At 44.1% G+C, this 17,090-nt stretch overlaps 1 protein-coding gene across 2 annotated transcripts; it reads left to right on the top strand.

Annotated features, from left to right (window-relative positions):
- The first annotated feature begins 151 nt into the window (after positions 1 to 151).
- Positions 152 to 16,919, top strand: LOC121695437 (phosphatidylinositol 4-kinase beta-like). Of its 2 annotated transcripts, XM_042076284.1 has the most exons (12): positions 152 to 289; positions 2,276 to 3,505; positions 6,223 to 6,450; positions 7,146 to 7,379; positions 8,237 to 8,346; positions 9,117 to 9,221; positions 9,767 to 9,890; positions 10,400 to 10,665; positions 11,670 to 11,802; positions 11,994 to 12,114; positions 13,374 to 13,571; positions 13,763 to 16,919. In XM_042076284.1, the coding sequence occupies exons 2-11, from the start codon at positions 2,282 to 2,284 to the stop codon at positions 13,553 to 13,555; spliced, it is 2,727 nt and encodes a 908-aa protein (XP_041932218.1). In that variant the 5' UTR covers positions 152 to 289; positions 2,276 to 2,281; the 3' UTR covers positions 13,556 to 13,571; positions 13,763 to 16,919. The 2 variants fall into 2 exon arrangements, with proteins under 2 accessions (XP_041932218.1, XP_041932217.1); XM_042076283.1 differs by having other exon boundaries at positions 13,374 to 16,919.
- The last annotated feature ends 171 nt before the right edge of the window (positions 16,920 to 17,090 follow it).

Raw genomic sequence — 17,090 nt, 5'->3', positions numbered from 1 at the left:
CATGCCAAAGCACATTGAATTGAACGGATAGGAACAAGCAAAACACCCAAATCGGTGGGAACGGCCGCGGGTGTGAAAAAAAACAAAACACTGGTAGGCTCAAGTGTTCACCTCGCCCACTGATAACTGTCGTCATCGCAGACGCATAGCCTAGCCTACTTTTTAATACAAGGCAGATTCGGGGAGTGGAAGCCCTACTGCGTTCAGAGGAGAGTCGAGCTTGGAAGCATTCTTTGCCAAATGCCGCTTAACACTTGGAGATAAACACACTCTCAGTCTGATCGAGCGGGTAAGTAGAATACCGTTGTGATTATAAGGATTGCGATTCTGTTAATGTATACGTTTTTGTAAATTGCCCAGATTTTTTGTCTTTTATCACAGTTGTGCCATCGACAGCGAGTTAGCATATTAGCATATGACCACTGCAGATATGATATCTTGGTTAACAGTAAAAAAGCATGGACCAGTTACAGTTGAGCAGTAGAACTAACCAGCAAGCAAGATGCCTGGTGTAGATTATGATTTGGCGGGGATGGAATATATTTTGTTACTGTAATGTTTTCTGCTGACTGGCATTATGCCTATGTTGTGATGTTTTGAATGGCTAGCTATTGGTTAGCAACTCGTCCTTTGCTACGTGTACACTGGATTTCTTTCATGTCAGGCAGCTTTCAAGTTCTCGGTTAGGGAACTGTTAAGAGGCATATCTACACTTGTGTAGCAGGTTTCGATCGTCGTTTACATTAAACGTTACAGCTGTCACCTATGTAGATTGATGACAACCTGCTGTGATTGAGAACAACCTCGGCATTGTAGAAAGGCCGTCAACAGTTAGCTAACGTTAACGTTGTATGTTGCTTCACGTTGTTTTTTATGTGGTTACACTTCGATGTGCATCTTCCTCACTAGTGATAGTGTAGTGTGTTTTTTGTCAAAAGCACCAACGCTAACTACATCAAGGGACAACAATTAGTCCCCCGCCCACATTCCGCTGTGATTCATGCGGGGGATGCAGCGAGTTGGCATAGGGGGCTTCGTGATTTCCGGAAACTGAATCACTCACCGGAATGTTATGTTTGCGAATCTGGATTTGACCGATAGTGCCCTATCACACGTGTCACTCACGGACTCCTCTTTCACACAGTGCCTCTGTATATCATAGTGCACGAAGACACGGTTTCTGTTCCACATCCTTTTTTTTAATCAGATGCTAAAAAAATATGGTTTAGCTTTTGATGAAGGGATAACACTAGCACATGGATGTATTGATATGAGTATATAATTAGTTTTCTGTGAAATGGATAATTCCTCCTTTCAGGAACTCTAGATTTCATGTTTGACTTTACAGGAAAAAAGCAAAACAGTTCCTTATAACCCCCAAAATACAGGTGTTGTAGTTATTGGCAGTTGGCATTACTAGTCATTTCCTGTAGAAACAAGAATGCTTTGCATTGTTATAAAGAAAAAAACTGAGCCACCTACTCGTGCTTTTATCTTACAAAATCTTCTCAACTTTAGCCTAGACAATAATAATTCTTTTCATTATCAACACAATTGCTGCCTGCCTCACTTGGGATTATAATTAGACCTATGATGTAAGCACACAGTGGAAACACATGTGTAGGCGAATCTGACAGCCAAACAAACCAGTTTGTCAGCAGCATCATCATCATCATCATCACACAAACACACACACACACACACACACACACACACACACAAACGCATGGCTCTTGGTGATTATGCAGATTTTTTCTTCTCAGTTCCTTGAAAGAGGGAAAGAGTTTAAAGGGGAACAGTGAATGGGGAGTGTAAGTGGGAAAGAGCTAGCAGCATTTATACCAAGGACAGCCAAACCCTTTTGTGCTATTTTATCGTCCACCCAGCATTCATTCTGAATTCTAATGATATTCATGACGTGCCGATATGTCGCTCTCGCTCAGATCAAGGCCTGATCCGTCACAGAAAAAAACAAACCAATGACACCTAATTCCTGTCTATTTGTCTCACACACTCACTTTCTCTCACTCTTTTCTCTCTCTGTCTGTCTCTTCCTTTCCTTTCCTGTTCTCATGCCTCTCTCCTTCCTTCCCTCTCTCTCCCACTTCCCCCTGTTTATCAATCTGTCTTCATCTCTTGCTCCTCTCTCTAACACTCACCACACTCCTTACTTTCTCTCTCTCTCTCTCTCTCTCTCTCTCTCTCTCTCTCTCTCTACCCCTCCATTTCTCCCTCTCTTCTCTCTCTCCCTCCCTCTTTTTCGCCCTCTCTCCAGGCTGGTATGGCTGATATCCACATGGCTGTGCCACCTGTTCGGGTGGAGGAGCTGCAGTTCCATCAGACTCTCTCCTCCTCCACCTCCTTGTTCTCCTGTCCGTCCTCACCCTCCTCCGCCTCCTGCGCCTCATCTTGCCCTTCTTCCTCATCATCTTCCTCCTGCTCCTCCTCGCCAGGATGCTCCCCCCACCACCGCCACCCCCTGGCCTCCAGCCTGTCTAGCCTGGGCCCAAGCAGCGAGAGTGGGTGTAGTTCTGACGCAATCTCCCTGGAGACGGAGCCTGTGCCGGATCTCATCATCGACCCTACGGTGGCCCAGAGGGCGTGCCAGGAGGTGCTGGAGAAACTCAGAGGTGTGGGGACGCCCAGCCAGGGAGAGGGTGACAATCAACACAGCCCTCTTCCCACCTCCCCCTGTGGCACAGACAATGGGTCAGTCCACCTTGAGGTGGTGGACAGAGGGACAATTCAAGAGGAGGACGAAGCGGGGGTGGTGGGAGGGTGGGATGAGAAGGAAGAGGTGCCAGCGGAAGAGACAGGTGGCGACTCCTCAGATTCTCCATCAGCAATGAGTGAAAGTGAGAGTGTGTCATCACTGTCGTCATCGTTACCATCGTCACCACTACCACCAGTGTCAGCATCATCATCATTATCTACCTCCTCCTCCTCTTCCTCCTCCACATCTAAGCAGTCCTGGCTACTGCGTCTCTTCGAGTCCAAACTCTTCGACGTCTCCATGGCCATCGCGTACCTCTACAAGTCCAAGGAGCCCGGCGTGCAGGCCTACATCGGCAACCGCCTCTTCAGCTTCCCCGAGTCGGACGTGGACTTCCACCTGCCGCAGCTGCTCAGCATGTACGTGCACATGGACGAGGAGCTGGCCGAGGCCATCCGGCCGTACCTGCTGCAGCGCTGTACCCAGAGCGTGGCCTTCTCGTTGGAGTGCGCCTGGCTGCTGGGCGCCTACTCGTCCGACATGCACATCTCCCGGCAGCACCACTCGCGCGGCAACAAGTTCCGCAAGCACATCCTCTCCAACCTGCTGCAGCAGACGGCGGGCGGCGAGGGCGTCGATTCAGCCCCCGGAAGCCCGTCTGAGAGGTACCTGTCGCCGGTCAGGGCTCACCGGCACCAGAGGTCCAAATCGGACGCTGCCGGGCCCGTTGGGGTCAGGGGTGGAATAAAGAGAAGTGGCAGTAATCCCAAAGTGGACGGCAGCCTGGAGGAGGTGAGTCTGGCTTGAAATGGTGAAAATCATGAAAATCGTGATTTTAAAATAAAGAACCAAATGACCACCATTCTTTAGATTTTATGTTCATATGATTTAAATCTAGACTGTATTGTCTTGAAAAATAGTTGGTGTAAGAAAATCTAATTTGTGGACATGTCAGATATAGTTCTTCGTTCTTAGTTCTTGGTCTTAGTAGCTTGTGCTTTCTTTGTTAAAAGTACTGATTGTAGTATGGTTTACTGGTGGTAGTATGGTGTTTATGTTTAGGCCTACTAGCAGATGGTTTTATCCAAACTGGCTTCAACACAATAAAGTAGAGAGACACAGGCTGAGTCTAACCCCCAGGTATTTACTTTCTGGAAAATAAAATTTTTTCCCCTTGCTTGTCTTTAAGGAAACCGTTTAATAGGTTTTGGATAGTTTGGCTATGAATACCAGCGCAATAAAAAGTAGGCTAGGTCGCTTCAATACATATTCAATGCAGCTTAGGCTAATCATGATGATTCGTACTAAGCTTTTGACTTGACTTCTTAACTCCTATGTGGAGCATACTGTAGGTTGCTTACAGTTTGCTTCTCTTGAACCAGGGTGTGCCATTCATACTAAGATTAGCCTAGTATCAGGAAAAGATTACTTTCGCAAGCCTCTTGGTTATGAAGCAACTCGGTCTGAGTGTCAGGAGCTCTTCTCTCCCGTCCTGTGCATGTTTATTATGAGCAACCTTACTACACTGCATTTCTTCTTTAGAAAGGATACAGTACCATTCCCTAAGATTCCCTTTTGTAGTGCTGCTGTGTGTGTTTAGTGCGTGTAATGACCTCTAGTCTAGATCCATTCCGGATGGAGAGTGTGTCTGTCTGTTTGGCTGAATTCCTTAACCCATCTGCTTTTGTCTTGATCTCACAGCTTACTGTGTGTGTGTGTGTGTGTGTGTGTGTGTGTGTGAGAGTGTGTTTGCCATTCTGTCTGCTGTCCCATTTATCTGATCTGCTCATCGTGATCGTGTGATGTCAGTGCTCCATGTGAGCTCTCTCTTAGCCAGAAATATTGCTTTTTTTTTTTGTTGTTTTTCTCGGCACCTATTAGGTCTGCCATCTGCTCATGTTTTTCTGTCTCCTTCTCCCTCTCCTGTCTCCTTATTTAGAGATGACTACTCCGTATTGGCCTATTATGTGCTGGCAATAACCAAAATCATACAGCAACAGAGATACTGTACCTTACAGTAACTGTATAGGGTAGCCTATATGCTGTATAGTGTATGTTATACTTACATATATAGTACATGTTCTAGTTAGGCCTTTTCATTAATAGTGTATCACTATTGTAATGTATAGCCTTTTGTAAAATGGTAATAAGGAGGTTATTTGTAGCATCTGTGCATTCTTGCAGTGCTGAATGGCGTTTAAGTGTAACATTGGCATCACTGCAGTTGAATTCACTGCATGCCTCTGTCAGTATTTAGGCTGACTACACTGAATGAATGTAAAGCATCGCTACACAACAGAGGAATCTCACAAAGTGTGAAGCGTCTCCGTCGGGTCCCTATGTGGTCTGGTCCCTGCTGTGTTGACTTGTGCAGAAGTCCCCTAAAATGCCCTCTGCGGTAGTCAGCAAGCCGGTGGTAACTGGTAGCCCTCCTAGATAGATAGATAGATAGATAGATAGATACTTTATTGATCCTCAAGGGGAAATTCAAGGGTCTCAGTAGCATACAGACATCACACACAACATGCACTTAAGTATAAGTATAAACATATAACTAAACTCCACTGTACAATAAAGACAGTAGAAGATAAGAAAGATAAGAAAACTAACTAAATACTAAATACACTATATAAGTTAAATTAAGAAAGTCCAATGTGCTTGAGGGTGATCAAGCATAAGACGTTTGTAGTGACAGGGCCGGGACTGGTGAGGTGCTAAAGTGAGTGAGTGTCATGGTGCTCCTTCTGCCTTTCATCTCCTGCCCGTCCAGCAACATTTGCCAGGGCTGCCAGCTTTAGAGAGCCCATGCCTGGCCGAGGGCCAGTTAAGCGGCCTGGCATTGCCAGCTTGGCACTTTTTCATTTATGGCATTTATTTGTGCTCGCGAGCTAGCTAGCAATGTGTGTGTGCTTAGCAGAGCTTCGCTACCGTGACTGCTTCTTCCACAAATAAACTCAGTTGCCTGGTAACAGAACTAACTTATCTGTTAGCCTTTTGACTGGTCTTTTGTTCACATTGTTCCTCATTGTGGTTCGATTATGGTTCAGCTACCATTGTAACCACAGAAAGGAAATATTCCAGTCCACCTGTAAATGTCAGCTATGTATTGTGTGAGCCAGATATGCTTATACTGCCAGAAAAAAAACATGCTGAAGTGTTTCTGCTTCACAGAAAGAGAGGGGTTCTGTTAGTTGTTACCTTTAGAATACGTTCCAAACTGTCACATTTGTTTAATTTTAAGTGCCTATACTTAGAATGAGCAAAACATTGTTTTAATAATTGAAGTGCAGTAGTAAGGCCTACATGTCCAAAACAGAGTGCTATCCCTCTCTTTTACCCTACACCTCTATTATTATATACCTTCTTTTTCTTTCTCTCACTTTCTTTCTTTCTTTCTTTCTTTCTTTCTTTCTTTCTTTCTTTCTTTCTTTCTTCCAGTACTCCTCTTCTGTGAAAGTATCACAAAGTTGTGACCGTGTTCTGTTTGTCCCTCTGCCCCCCCTGTTCAGCCGGTTCGCCTGACCCCCCAGAGGGAGTTCATCAAGTCGCTGATGGTGATTGGGAAGCGGCTCGCCACCCTGCCCACCAAGGAGCAGAAGACGCAGCGGCTCATCTCGGAGCTGTTGCTGCTTAACCACAAGCTGCCCGCGCGCTTCTGGCTGCCCACGGCCAACTTCCACCATCACGTGGTGCGCATCCCGCACACCCAGGCCGTCGTGCTCAACTCCAAAGACAAGGTAAAACACACAAACACACACACACACCCCGTGGTGCGCAGGCCTTGGTGTTCTGGACACACACACACACACATATAATAAGACAGACTGTGGTACTCAACTCCAAAGACAGAGTAGGTAAAGATGCTACACACACACACACACACACACACACACACACACACAGACCGAGACAGAGACAGAGACAATTAATCTTGCCTGAGTTTCTGTCTCTGTCTCTGTTTAACTTTAAGTTATATTACGGTCAAGATTCTGCAAGCACATACACACACACACACACGCACGCAAACAAACATTGAATGGCACACAGGATAAGTCCAAAATTAACAGGATTAACCCTAAAATAAACACATGTACCAGTGAGTGCACTGGAATGGGAATATGGATTATTTTCAGATCAAGGACCACTCAGAGAAAGCCTCTCTGTTCACTATTTCCTGGGACAATGAGTCTCTCACATACATTATCTTCAGTCTGTCACCTGACCACAGAAACGGCATTCCTTTTTTTAAAACTGTCTTTGCTTTGGTAGATTGTATGATAACTGTTTCCTGCACATGGGCACTAAGGGATGCATTCTGAAATTATCTCCACTGTTAATCATTTTGCGTGTGTGTGTGTGTGTGTGTGTGTGTGTGTGTGTGTGTGTGTGTGTGTGTGTGTGTGTGTGTGGGTGGACGTGTCTTTCCTTCCAGGCTCCATATCTCATCAATGTGGAGGTGCTTGAGTGTGAGAGCTTCGAGACATCCTCGATTCCCGTTCGTATCCCGGAGACACGGGTTCGCAGCACATGCTCCACGGAGAACCTCCCCGACTGCGGAGTGGCGGCCGAGGGGCGATCGGGCGTAGGAGTCGTTACCACGGTGTCCAACTACGACAACGACGACGAGGCATGGGCTGTGGATGACATAGGGCAACTACAAGTGGAAGTAGGTCATCGCTGATTTCCTGTTGACCTGTAAGCTGTACAGGTGAACTGTTTAAATTCATACTCAAAAAGCCTGTAGATATTAGACTCAATTCAGATACTACATGTGGGAAAAAATATGTTTTAATGATGACCTTATTGCCATGCTCAGATAAGAACTTCTTGTCAATTTCATTTTCTTGTCAAGAAAATGTGCACATCCACTGCTGCAGAACCAAAATGCAGATGCAAATGATAGATTGCTTTTTTTGACGTTTTAAAACACGATAAAGCATTGTACCATACATTAAAACAAAAATAGTCATGATGTCACAATAAAACCCTATGGCTTATTTCCATGGTAGTCCCTCAGGGGGGGAAGGGGCAAGCTAGAGTCTGTAAGCACAATAACAAGCTAGCATCATTAAGTATGTAAGTATAGTATGTAAGTATATATACTTTTTTGATCCCGTGAGGGAAATTTGGTCTCTGCATTTAACCCAATCGGTGAATTAGTGAAACACAAACAGCACACAGTGAACACACAGTGAGGTGAAGCACACACTAATCCCGGCGCATTAAGCTGCCTGCTACAACGGCGGCGCTCGGGGAGCAGTGAGGGGTTAAGTGCCTTGCTCTTGTGCTCTTCCGCCTTGCTCTTGTGCTCTTGCACTTCAGCCGCAAGCCCACTGGTCGGGGCTCGAACCTGCAACCCTCCGGTTACAAGTCCAGAGTGCTAACCAGTGGGCCACGGCTGCCCAATCATCAACCAATTATCAACATCAATCAGCATAAGCTGTTTGTAAAGGTTGGAAACAGGGCCTGGAGAGTCAGGATGTCACTCATGATGCTCTCCTGTTCTGGAATTTTCCTCCGCAGCTCCCAGAAGTCCACACCAGCAGCTGTGACAACCTGTCCCAGTTCTCTGTGGACAGCATCACCAGCACAGAGAGCAAGGAGCCTGTGTTCATCGCCGCCGGAGACATCCGGTAGGCTGCACTTACACGCCACGAGAATGAAAGTTCCGGATTTGCATACACTGTGCAGCATGTATTTAAACCCACCCGAATTCTATCACTTGATTTAATTGGTCCTTATGTTCTGGCAATCACTGCGGCCAAACCCAAAAACTCGTGACTCATGAGTCAATCATTGAAAATCTTTTGTTTCAACTGCTCGCAGGAGTCCACCAATTAAATCTTTTGAAAAAGAATTGCATGCCGCATGAAGAAAGTCTAGATGCAAATCTAAAACTTTCACTACCATGGTCCTATCTCCGCTAGCTGTCGTTCAGCTGTCTCAGAAATGTATTGAGCAAACTCTGGGCAAAGGTGTCTCTTAGGCTCTCCTGAGCTCTGTAATAGATAAGAACAACTTTAGCATTTGTGTTAATGTAATGATTAACCTGTTGATTGTTTTGGCTTAAGTTGAGGCCTACAAGTTAAGTTTTTGTAAGTAGATCCTTATTTGGCTCCAGTGGTTTTAATGGTACCATCCACACATTTAGAGCTTGATGTCCGTTACAAACCTCATGGACTTAGTCTGACCGGGTGTGCTAAATGCTTATTGTGACCGGGATTAATATGGTAGCGTGTAATTTAGTATCCGCTTTAGTGTGACCAAGGTATCATAAAATCAAATCAACAGTGACATGAATGCCCAACAGTGTGGATGTGTGGTAATATGACCAGCAAAATTAGTGTTTAAAAAATGAAAGCATATTGACATGCGTGTTGTGTATGTGTGTGTTCGTACCTAGGCGACGACTGTCTGAGAACCTCGCACACACCCCCACAACGTTCCGGCGGGATCCGGAAGATCCGTCAGCCGTGGCACTGAAGGAACCCTGGGAGGAGAAAGTGAGGTGAGGGGGAAAGACCGAATCTACCTGTGCCTGTACATCTCTCTTTCTCTGAATCTCCACAGGCCGTGAACCCAACCTCTGCGCTTTCTATCTGTTTTACCACAGAGTGTCATAGTCATAAATAAAGCTATCCATATTATCAGATCTGAAATCATAATTGCTGTTACGTCTTGGTGCATCATATCAGTGATGGCTTGTTTAAGGGTCATGTGCTGTGGTTTGTTATATTGCTGGTGGAGGGACTGATGCCATGTTTATTGACCAGTATTATCTCTTGCTGATTATTTTATTGATGCCACGTGTGATGGCACACATGTGTAGGTCAGCCAATCAGAAAATACTATTTCTTGTCTCCAGGGGGATAAAATGTGATATTTGATACAACTTACTGATATTTAGCGGATATTATTGAGGGCCGTATTTAGCGGATATTATTTATGGCAGGTTTGATCCCAAGCGCTGTATTCTTTTGATACTTGATCATGTTTATTGAGCACTGATTTGTGAACAGGTAAACTCAATCACCTTCCTGTGCCTCTCTCTAGGCGGATTAGGGAAGGCTCACCATACGGCGGTCTACCCAACTGGAGGCTGCTGTCGGTCATTGTGAAGTGTGGAGATGACCTGAGGCAGGAGCTTCTGGCCTACCAGGTGCTCAGTCAGCTGCAGGTACGCCACACTGACTGATCCAGAAACAGTTGGTGGTCTGTTCAACTCTTTTGGGACTGGTTACACGAACGTGGATTAATCCTAGTCTTAGACGAAAAGAAAACATCAATGAACATCTCCACTAAAAAAATGGTTTTAGTCTAGAGCGAAGTTTGATAATCCATGTACGAAAAACTGTTGCAATGTCATCCGTACATGCATGACCAAATTCTGCTGTAACACCTATACAGCTGATGTTTGTTTGTTTGTTTGTTTTGCTGGTTTATTTGGTAGATGCAAAATGACAGCCGTGTTAATGTTACCTTACTTTATTTGACTCCATTTACTCCAGTTGTACACTTCTATCTTCATGTTCAAGTGTTGATTTCTGAAGTCTGTCGTGCAAAGCAGCATATTTACTCTTTCTTTTTCCTTCATTTTCTCTCTCTCTCTCTCTGTCTGTCTGTCTATCTGTGTCTGCCTCTCTCTCGTCCCCGTGTGTGTGTGTGTGTGTGTGTGTGTGTGTGTAGAGCATCTGGGAGCAGGAGCGCGTGCCTCTGTGGATCAAGCCCTATAAGATCCTGGTGGTGTCGTGCGACAGCGGCATGATCGAGCCGGTGCTGAACGCTGTGTCGCTGCACCAGGTGCGCAAGCAGAGCCAGCTCAGCCTGCTGGACTACTTCCTGCAGGAGCACGGCGGCCCCACCACCGAGGGCTTCCTGACCGCACAGAGGAACTTTGTCCGCAGCTGCGCCGGCTACAGCCTCATTTGCTACCTGCTCCAGGTGAAAGACAGGTGAGTGCGAAAAGGAGGAGCACCTGCTACATTCTCATCTCTTATCTGGTCCAGGTCAAAGATAGGTGAGCGCAAAATAACAGGGAGCACAAGGACAGGCAAGGTGAAAGACTGGTGAGGTCAGACAGGTGAGGTCAGACAGGTAGAACATGGGGAGATGAGGTCAAAGGCTGGATACAAGTGGATAAGTATATATACTCTTTTGATCCTGTGAGGGAAATTTATACGATAGCCTCATCTGTTAACCTGCTCCAGGTTACACAGGTGAGGTCAAAAACAAGTCAGGTCAGACAGCTGAGCTGCAGCCTGGAGCACCATGTATTTCTCTCTCGCCTTCATTCTCCCTCTTCTATTGTCAGTGTACCTGTATCTGAACTGCAAGAGCAAGGCTCTGGCAACACCAGGGCGATGGTTTTGACCTCCAGGGTGCTTACATGCTAATGTCAGATATTTTCCATCTCTGACCTCCAGGGTGCTTACATGCTAATGTCAGATATTTTCCATCTCTTCACTATTAAAATGAATGTGTTGAAAACAACACAACTTGCGTTGTTTTTAACACATCTCTTTGTCCAGATAGGGACAACACAAGTTTGTGTTGTTTCCTTTTTTTGTTTGTTACACAAAATGTGTTGGAAATAACACAACTTGCGTTGAAAACAACATAACGTGCGTGGTTTGTTTAACACATCTCTGTGTCCAGATAGGGATAACACATTCGTTTTAAGAGTGTGTTTCGCAAGATCTTTGGGATGGAAATGAAAGGGTGTAAATGGGGGCTCTTTATTCAGCACCCGATCTCTGTTGAAACTGGAGGAGGTGATCGACTGATGTGGAGAGTGTTATGTGTGAACGAGCTCTGGGACTGATAGGGAAATTAGGTCATGCAAATTCACTCATTTGTATCCTCTGTTGTTTACTCTACATCTCCTTTATCTGTTTCTCTATCCATCTCTCCATCTGTCCATTCCTCCATCTATATGCCCATCCATCTCACTGTACAGACACAATGGGAACATTCTCCTGGATTCGGAGGGCCACATTATTCACATCGACTTCGGCTTCATCCTGTCCAGCTCACCGCGCAACCTGGGCTTCGAGACGTCTGCGTTCAAGCTCACCAGCGATTTTGTTGACGTAAGTGAATCTAGCTACTCAAAGCCTCACAAGTAAAAAACAAACAATGTATTACACAGACATAACTCTTAACAGTATATTAAAGATAGATTTATCTATTTGTATTGATTGCTTTTTAGGTGAATTAACTATGCTTTATGTCAGTGTTGAGTGTAGAAGCATCAGTGAAATTTGTTGTTGTTGTTGTATAGGTGATGGGGGGACTGGACGGGGACATGTTCAACTACTACAAGATGCTGATGCTGCAGGGTTTGATCGCCGCACGCAAACACATGGAGAAGGTGGTGCAGATCGTGGAGATTATGCAGCAAGGTGCGACACAAACACGCGCATGCACGCACACACACACATGCACAAACACACACACACATGCACAAACACACACACACATGCACAAACACACACACACATGCACAAACACACACACACATGCACAAACATGCGCGCGCATACACACACACGAACACGCACAAACAACCTTGGTAACCCAAGATTATGCAGCAAGGTGCAACACTCCGTTTCATGACCAGTTCACTGATTTCTGTTTTGTGCCCTCCTCTTTAAATGGGGATGAAGTTGTCCAAATCAGGGACTTCTTTTTGGTTTTTGGTTCAGTTGATTTGGTTCCCTCGCACATCCTCTTTTATCCAGGTGATTTCTTGCAGAGTTCCCTTTTCTGTCAGATAGCTGATTGAAAAGAGAAATGTCAGATATCAGGTAGCTCATGTGTATTTTTCCAGTAATTGCTGCAATCCATGTTGCTGCTCAGGTGACCTTTAAAGTTTTGCCTTCCAGTTGTTTTTTTTTTTTTTTTTTTATTTGTACCATTGGTGCTTTTGAATACAAATAGTTTGTAGTGTGTCAGGAACTGAAACTGCCTATTGCACCCTGAGGCAGAAGACGGAGTGATTCACAAAATAACTAAGGCCACACTAACTGGGATGATGGCAATGTGAAAACATACAGTCACAGAACGGGTGTTTTGTTTTCAAAAGCAACTTTGTTGCAAGGAAACATTTCTCAAAGAAACTCGCTAACAGACATATGGGCCTGGAAAACTGAAAAACTGGAAAAAGTAACCTGATATACCTGTGACATGGAAATGTTTGGGTTTGAGTCCAGATATCATAGTCAACGAGGAAAAAATGGAAAAGTAGCCATGCCAGTTCGGCAGTAAGCTCAGCTCTGCTCAGTTTGAATAATGTGCCATATGTAATGGCTTATGCCGAAAGGAATAGTTAAAACTGCAGCAGATGAAAGCAAAAATACTGTCTCAGCAAAAAGGATGAAGGTGACCAATACAGTATTTGTTTACAGAGTTTACAAAGAGAGAAATATGTAAAACATAGCAAAGTTAGTGGAATGGCGTTTAGTAGACTATGAACGTATGTGTGTCTGGCTTTGGGAAGGAGAGAGCATAGAATATGTATGTATCTTAGGACAATTAGGACAAGACTAACAAGTTAAAAAAAAAAGGAAAATAAAGCGTTGAGAGCCTACAAAGTTAACTTCTCCTCCCCGTTCTCCTCTCTCGTCTCTCTCTCTCTCTCTCTCTCTCTGCCCGTGGGCAGGTTCCCAGCTGCCGTGTTTCCACGGCTCCAGCACGGTGCGGCAGCTGAAGGAGCGCTTCCACATGAGCCTGACTGAGGAGCAGCTCCAGGTGCTGGTCGACCAGATGGTGGACGCGTCCATGCGCTCCATCACCACCAAGCTCTACGACAACTTCCAGTACTTCACCAATGGCATCATGTGAACACACACACACACACATACACACACAGAGGTACACATACAAATTAGCTAATTATACACACACAAAACAGCATGTCCGCATGGTCATGAATTAAGTAGTGCTGTACAGCTGATTTGAGCGGTTTACGCAACAGCATAACACACATCACACGTCGCACACACACACCAGCAGGTTCACAGAGGTGTACAGAGGATTTTAATGGTTTACACACACACACACACACACACACACACAAACAAGCTAGCAAGCAGGTCTCCACGCTCATAAAGAAAGCTGTACTGCACAGCAGATCAACATGATTTACCCAGCAGCTCCATATTAACTTAAACACTCACACATACCTTTTAGTGCCTGTGGAGCCATGGTCATTTCGTGTAATAGGCCTACATGGTACCCTTTACCGTGTCGAAATGTAAGCGAATGACTAGCTAACATGATGAGGGAAATGCATGAACTTTTTGTCTATGAAATGTCCAACATGTCCCCCAGCATCCTGTGTGAGACTGGGAGTTACCGTCCAGTGGACACGGGCAGTTTTCATCTCTGCTCACTGCTTAATGTGAAACACACACAGACAGACACACACACACACACACACACACACACACACACACACACACACACACACACACACCTGTTTCATATTCACATGAAACACACAATCGCAGACATAATACTGTTATTCTCGACCAAGAGCGTCATTGGCTCATCATTCCATCATTCTATCATTCTGGACCATGTGCTGTATAGAAAGACTTTCTCTCCCTGTCTTTGTCCCTCTTCAAGTGACAAGACAACAGCATACACTTACACATATACAGAGACAAGACTGTTCTTTAAAAAAAAAAGAGACAAAGGCATCGTTCCAGAAACAGAGTGACTGTAATGGTACGGTCCCTGTGAGCTTCTCTGAATCACCATCATCAACTATCATCACAGCTGTGTCTGTGACAGCCAGAGACACGTAACATCTAATTCCTAACATCTACGGCCCGGAGTGCAATCTCATCGCAACTTAAGACTGAACTGAAACGTTCTGCACAGTTCTCGAGCCCTTTGTGTCGGGGCACGTAATGGAATAAGGAACTGCACAAAACAAAGGACTGACTCATGTCACAGACTGACGCATGCTATTGTGTGCTTTCTCAGTCTGTGCATTGTTGTACATTTAGCAAAATTCTGATTGTAGCAGAAAGCCTGCCTTACATTAACGGTTCTTACAGTTGGAGATTTTGCTCTTCTCTCTACTTCATGTTATTATATGACCTGTCCTAGTTGGGACCATTTTATAATTCATGCTATGTAGTGTTTGTAGCTGTTTTGTCCTCTGACGTATTTTTAACTCGCCTAATATTTATTTAGCCCTGTTTTTGTTGTTGTTTATCGGACAAGCTGTGAGAAATTCACAGCATGCACATGTAATTGGTGAACCCAACATTTCTTAATGCCTCACAGCGAAGCTTGTTGAGACACTAGTATGGCGTGGAGTGCACCGTGAGATCAGAAACACTAAAAAACTGGTTGACCTGTGGTTTCATAGTGATGCTGAATGATCTGCCCCAATGAGCAAGTACGGCTTTGAGAACTACTCAGGGGGCGCGTTTCTCAAAACCATAGTTGCTAACTAAGTTATCAACTTTGTTGGTTGCAATGCAATTTCCCATTGCCAACCAACTAAGTTGCTAACATGTTAGCAACTATGGTTTTGGGAAACACGCCCCAGTTCATTATATATCTGTTTGTACAGTGTCTTTTAAAGGGTAGCATCGCATAATGGTCCAAGATCCAGGGGCCACACGTCATAGAGCAACACTGCTAGAACGTAGTGTTGTCAGACTGCCAGAGAAGGATGCTGCAAGGCAAGGTTACTGGCTTATCCACATAACTTTAGGAGTAACAGCTGATCTCCAAACAACACACCACTTTACAAACAATAGCTGCTTATTGCAGTGTTCTTGTAGAGATAAGCGGAGGGGCAGAGGATTTGAGAGATCAAGTAGTGAGGAACAAGTATACATACAGTGGCATATCCAACAGTGGATGTGAGTGTGTTTGGGACTGTCTAAAGCAAGACTTGAATTTTTATTTGTTTTGACAGTTCAGCTCAAGGGGGAAAAAAGCACTTCAAAATGTGAACTGGAAGGTTATTCTGTGGTCCAAGACCAGTTTATTTGTGAGTGTGTGTGCTTTAAGTTGACTGTACTGTTTTGTGGCGAATGTACATGCTTTGCAGGGAAAGTACACACCTTTCTTTGTTCTGAGCAGTGCAAGGTTTACACCCTAATAATTATTTTCTCCTGCCACATCATATGAAAGGCACCTTTTGGTCATCACTGACCATAGTTTACTTTTTCCACTTACTGCATGTATATGAGTTTTGTTAAACTGTTTTTTGTTTTTGTTTAAGCTTGTTTACCAATGGGATGACATTAAAATGAATGAATACTTTATCTATGAAACTTAAAACCCTGTTAGCCTGCTGTTTATGGCAACAGCATTATTTTGGAATACATGAAAAAATACAGGAAAAACTTTAGACCAACACTATAAAGTACCATAGACTATACAGTCTATGTAAAGTACAGTATCTAGCATGGCTTGAGCATAACTATGTGTAGCTCTTTAAGGCTGGAGCGTCTTAGCTTTCGTATGACAAGTGTACGTTCCTGAAGGATGTAAACCACATCGATAAAACCTGATGAGGGACACCTGATTCAGAGCCAGGGTGAATTACATTTAGTTGAAAGGAGGCATAAACCACACTGTGGTGTGATTTGCCATTTCTCATCTCACTGGCCTGGTGAAAGCTGCATGGCCATTATTGACTGTCCTTCAAGTACATCATCTTCAAATCAATTACAGGAAAGGGGTACTGCTTGGTGACACTTTTGATGGCGTTTGCTGGATATGTTGGGAGAGTGGAAAGTACGCTTATCTGTTTTTGATTTTGAAGGTAACTACATGAAGTGCAAGTCCAGTATAAAAAAAAAACATGTCATTGCTGTAATTAACTTTTTACAAAATGTTTTTCATTACTAATAATTTAAACATACCTCTTTAATATTAACCTTTTTTTTTTTTTATTAAACATGACTTTATAAAATATCTAATGTCTCACACCACAGTGCTTTTTAAAAAAAAAATTAATCACTACATGCATCATATTCCTTTTCTCCAAGCTTTATATTGAGGCAATTCTAAGCTGAAGGTCTTGGTCTGCAATTGTTTTATGCAGTGTCTTGATCATATTCTTCCTTTGTTGTATCATGTCCATCTCCGTATGAAGGTTTACAATCATCTGACACAATCAATCATAAGACTTACTGAAGGTATTTTAAAAGAAATTAAAAGGAACTTCAAATAAGGCAACTTTTCCTGTGTGGTTATTTCTTCAGTACTGGTATCTTGAAGTACTTTAATACAAACCAATACAATTGCAATGCAGGCAGCTTCCTCATCCACGGTAATATAGGCCAGGGCACAGATGTAGTGGACATTTATTTCAATATGTTCCTTTGCGAGGCTAAACCCATGA

Source organism: Alosa sapidissima, chromosome 21 (assembly GCF_018492685.1).
Source record: "Alosa sapidissima isolate fAloSap1 chromosome 21, fAloSap1.pri, whole genome shotgun sequence".
Lineage (NCBI taxonomy): Eukaryota > Metazoa > Chordata > Actinopteri > Clupeiformes > Clupeidae > Alosa > Alosa sapidissima.
The sequence above is the reverse complement of the archived record's forward strand: the minus strand, read 5'-3'. Positions and strand labels throughout refer to the sequence as shown.